Source organism: Gavialis gangeticus, unplaced genomic scaffold, assembly GCF_001723915.1.
Source record: "Gavialis gangeticus isolate Ggan-Ray unplaced genomic scaffold, GavGan_comp1, whole genome shotgun sequence".
Taxonomy (NCBI): Eukaryota; Metazoa; Chordata; order Crocodylia; family Gavialidae; genus Gavialis; species Gavialis gangeticus.
In genome coordinates, this window is record NW_017729032.1 from 79,564,626 (window position 1) to 79,568,786 (window position 4,161).

At 40.7% G+C, this 4,161-nt stretch overlaps 1 protein-coding gene across 2 annotated transcripts in view; it reads right to left on the reverse strand.

The window, feature by feature from the left end:
* DIAPH3 (diaphanous related formin 3) overlaps nt 1–4,161 on the reverse strand; it is a 562,409-nt gene that overhangs the window by 523,772 nt on the left and 34,476 nt on the right. For both annotated transcript variants that reach the window (XM_019525253.1, XM_019525252.1), the window contains exon 3: nt 2,616–2,720. In XM_019525253.1, the coding sequence (XP_019380798.1) occupies nt 2,616–2,720 (105 nt within the window). The remainder of the gene's footprint in view (nt 1–2,615; nt 2,721–4,161) is intronic.

Below are 4,161 nucleotides of genomic sequence, written 5' to 3' on the forward strand. Positions count from 1 at the left end.
AACTTGTGTAGACAACGCATGTCAAGGCTAACTAAATTCCATGGGCTTACTGTTTTGCGGATGTCTAGGGGATTGGTTATTTTGGTAGGTGGGCCAAAGCAAATAGTTGATGCCAAGACTACAGCACATTAAGAAAATGGTTCACTTTTCAAAAAGGAAGAGATAGAGACGCCAGAAAACATTACAAATTATATTTTACTGATACTGTAAAAGCTGTGTTTTCCGGCACTTTACCATCCGGAATGCTCCATTAACCGGCATCTGTCATAGATGGCATCTGTTGTTTATGGCAGTGGACTGATGCAGCAAAAGCAAAATCAGAAGTCCCACCATGGCACTTCTGGTTTTGCCGAGTCCCACTTCTTCCTTGAAGACCACAGCCCCAGGACAAAGCAGCCTGCACAGGGCCCCTCTCCCTGACCCCCAGCACACTGACACTAGGGAGCAAAAGCCCTGGTGCACTGGCAAAGACGCCTCCAACCCGCTGGCAATAAGCTCTCAGATAACAGGCGTATTTAATTAAACGGCACCCCATTCCCCATGGATGCCAGATAACAGAGCTTTTACTGTACTTATAAAAGTGATAATAACATCTATAAAACACAATATAGGTAAATATACCACAGTTCAAAATACTGCAGTTTACTGAATAACAGAATCTTGAAACATCAGTGCCTCCAGAACAGTGATAGTCACATATACAAGATCTGGTATGCAGGGTTGTGTCACTTGATCCACAGGGCTGCAATTTGGCAACAGCATGCCAGTGCTGCAGTTCCCAGAGCTGCAGCAGTGACCATTGCTTCTGCCACCAACTTTCTAGCCCTGCAGGATAGGTGACATAGCTCCATACTCCATATTTGGCCTGCAGGGCTCCTCAAAGGTCTGGAAACTTGACAGCAGGATAAGCTCTGCCATCTCTCTCACTATGGCCTCAAATTTCAGGACTCATAAGGAGCTACACATCTTGTTAATTCCTGATCTACAGCAGTATTTCTCAACCCATGAGTTGCAAGAGTGTGTGAAAGCATCATGAACAAACTTTAAAAATGGATCATATTTTGCATACATTTGTTAAAAAAAGATAGTGCTTGAGCTTCACCATATATGTTAACACTGTGCATACTAGTAAACAGGAATCCAGGTATTCTGTTTGCTGCAGAAAAGGACAGATTTTCTCTTTCAAAGGTTTTCCCCTTCCAGGCCGGCAGAGTTCCAGCCTACAAGTGGCTGCAGGGAACAAGAGGAGGGCAATCAGGCAGGGGGTGCGCCACATGCATGTGCGTGTGTAAACATGCACATGGCAGCCAGGCAGCGTGGAGAGCATCTCCCACAACTTAAATGACAGAACTGATGGGGGGGGGGGTATGCACAGACAATGTACTGGGGAGGTGGAGGGAACACAGACAACACATGGGGGGAGGGAGGAAGGAGGGGCACATGTCCCCCTAGATTTGTGCACCCATAGGGGAGACAGGGCTGCAGTCTAGCCAGCCTTGCACAGTCATGAGCTGCCTCTGCAGCCCAGTGGGCAAGACCTGGCACAGGAAAGCAAAGCAGGGTAGCAAGACTCTTTGCTGCCACCACCACCACCAGAACCCCCACACCAGCCGAGTCACCAGCAGCATAAGGAATAATGGATGTGGGTGGGTGCCCTCACCTCCTCCTGCAACCAACTGCTCATGCACCAGGCTGTGGCTCTACCCAGTCACCATGGCCCAACCGCTGCTGCCACCACTCCCCTCAGGACACAGTCCTATCCCAAAGGGAAGGAGAGACGGCGGGCAGCCTGAGGGAAGCACCAGTGGTGGCCCACCCATGGTGGTGGAATAGAGCTACGACTTGGCACACGAGTGGCTGGCAGCAGCTGGAGGTGAGGGCAGCATGTCCATTACTACACATGCTTGGGCAGCTGAACGTTCCCCTACCCACAGCATTCAAAAAAGAAAAACCAATGTCATGAAATTTAAAGATGGAAACATTCACAACTAAAGAAATATTTTTTCACCAGATGCAGAATTAGCCTATGGAATTCACAGAACCAATATTCCACCAAAGTGAAGAATTTTGTGGAATTCAAAGTAAAAAATGGGCATGCATACAAGAATATATACCTTCATGTATCAGCGTGTAGCAGACTGCTACAGAAAGGATATAGGCAAGATGGATCTTTGTTTACTACGCACTTTCCATGCACCTAAACAAAGTTAAACTATCAAAATTTAACACTGCATTCTTGTTTAGGTTGAGTCAAATAGAAGAGAGGAACCAGTTTAAAAACATTTTTAAAACATCTGGACTGAAAAACTAAAAATCAAGTTTCAAATTTTGGCAAAGAAAATTTCTGTATGTTTTAATCATCTCCAGTGGTGAACAAGCCTAACTTTGTTAAATAAACTCTCTCTCTAATGTACATAGTTCGCTGCAATTACCTTCTACTATTGTATGCAAAAATGTAAGTTTATAAAATCTAGCCCTTGCTGTGAATACATTTGTATCTATTAAAAGACCAAAGGTAGTCTAAAAATGAATATAAATGTCCTGATGCATCATCCCTCAGTACACAGACCTTTCACTGGCATTTTTGGCATATTTTGGAAATTATATTTACTTACAGCCTTAGAAGCAGTAGTAATATATTGCATAACCATTTCTTTTTTGGTACTGAAGTCCTTTTCTCGCAACGGAGTCTTTTTGTCTTCATTTAAATTCATATCTTCCTAGGGAAGAAAAAAGAATTGGGAAAAAAAAGTTTAAATTGGCAACTCATATTTCACAATAAAAAAAAAGTTACTAAAGCCTTAAAGTAGATTTCAACCCAGATAAGCATTTTAAGTTTCAAAGTTCTTTATGTAAAACCTATGAAAAATGGCAGATTTTCAATTACTGAGAGTAATGAAGAAGTTATAAAGTTCTGCTTGTGCAATCTAAGGTAAAAAGAACAAACAAAATTATTATTTTTTAAATTCCTATGCTTGGTTTTAAGTTTTTTGTTGGTTTTTTTGTTTTTGTTTTTTATTCATACTGCTTAACATTTCCAACTTCATGACAGTAATGAGCTGAACTGTGCAAAGATCTAACAGTGGAAATACAGGATCCAATGAAGCAGTATTCATATGTGGAAAAGCAACAAGTATTGCAGCATTCTTAAACTGAATCCACCCAGTGTTCTTTGAAAGATCAGTTAATAATTAGATTCCCATCACCTGTAATACTTTGCCCCAAGCTTTTAATCTTGAGCTTTGGGGTCTGCATTTTCCTAAGAGCACACTGACAAAGTTTACACCTCAAAAATATATCTTCCCTACAAACAAGATTTGATCTGTTGATTGTAAAACATACAAACAAACAAAAAAAGCCCAAAAAGCACAACACTTATTCTGATTGATCAGAAAAAAAATGCATCTCAAGTCTGCAACACATTGAAAATTAATCTATCAGCCTGGGCTTGTAGGTAAGGAAAGGCACAGCAAGAGCTATTATTTCAGAAGAGAGTAAGGTTTGTTTCTCATTTTGCTTTCTTTCATTATTCTTATTTTGAGTTGTATATAACTGGAGGAAGGACCAACCTAGTGTAAACCTCATAGTTACAGGAAGACATTAACATCAAACGCACTTAATGGTTTAAATGAAACTTTCAGAAAATCTACTTAAGTATAAGTCTGTCAATTACAAGCAACAAATATTTTCTCCTTTATATTATTTTTCCCCCTATAGCATGCAAATGAACCTGCACAATAGCATACTGGCGTACCCAGAAAAAGTATAGAATTGATATAAGGCACAGAGGCCTTTACAGAGAGGTCTTTCACTAAGTTATTTCAGGAAGAAAAATAAAAGGATACATTGGTATTATCTACCTTAACTACTGAATATAGTATCAAATCAGATTTGACTATCTTTATTTCCATAAACACACCTAGAGGGAAAGGCTCTGCAAATGGTGGTCATATGGTGACATTGTCCACAACAGCATGTGGTATTTTGATCAGAACGTTTACAAAGCTACTGCTTAATTATCCCTAATTCCAATCCTAACAGTAGTTAAGTGCATCCATATTTCCAAAGATCCTTTTTCTTTGAGTTGAGTAGAGTCTGTTCAACCTAAGAAATATCTGAGTTGTGTGAACGTTACCACTACATTTATTGGGGGGGGGGGGG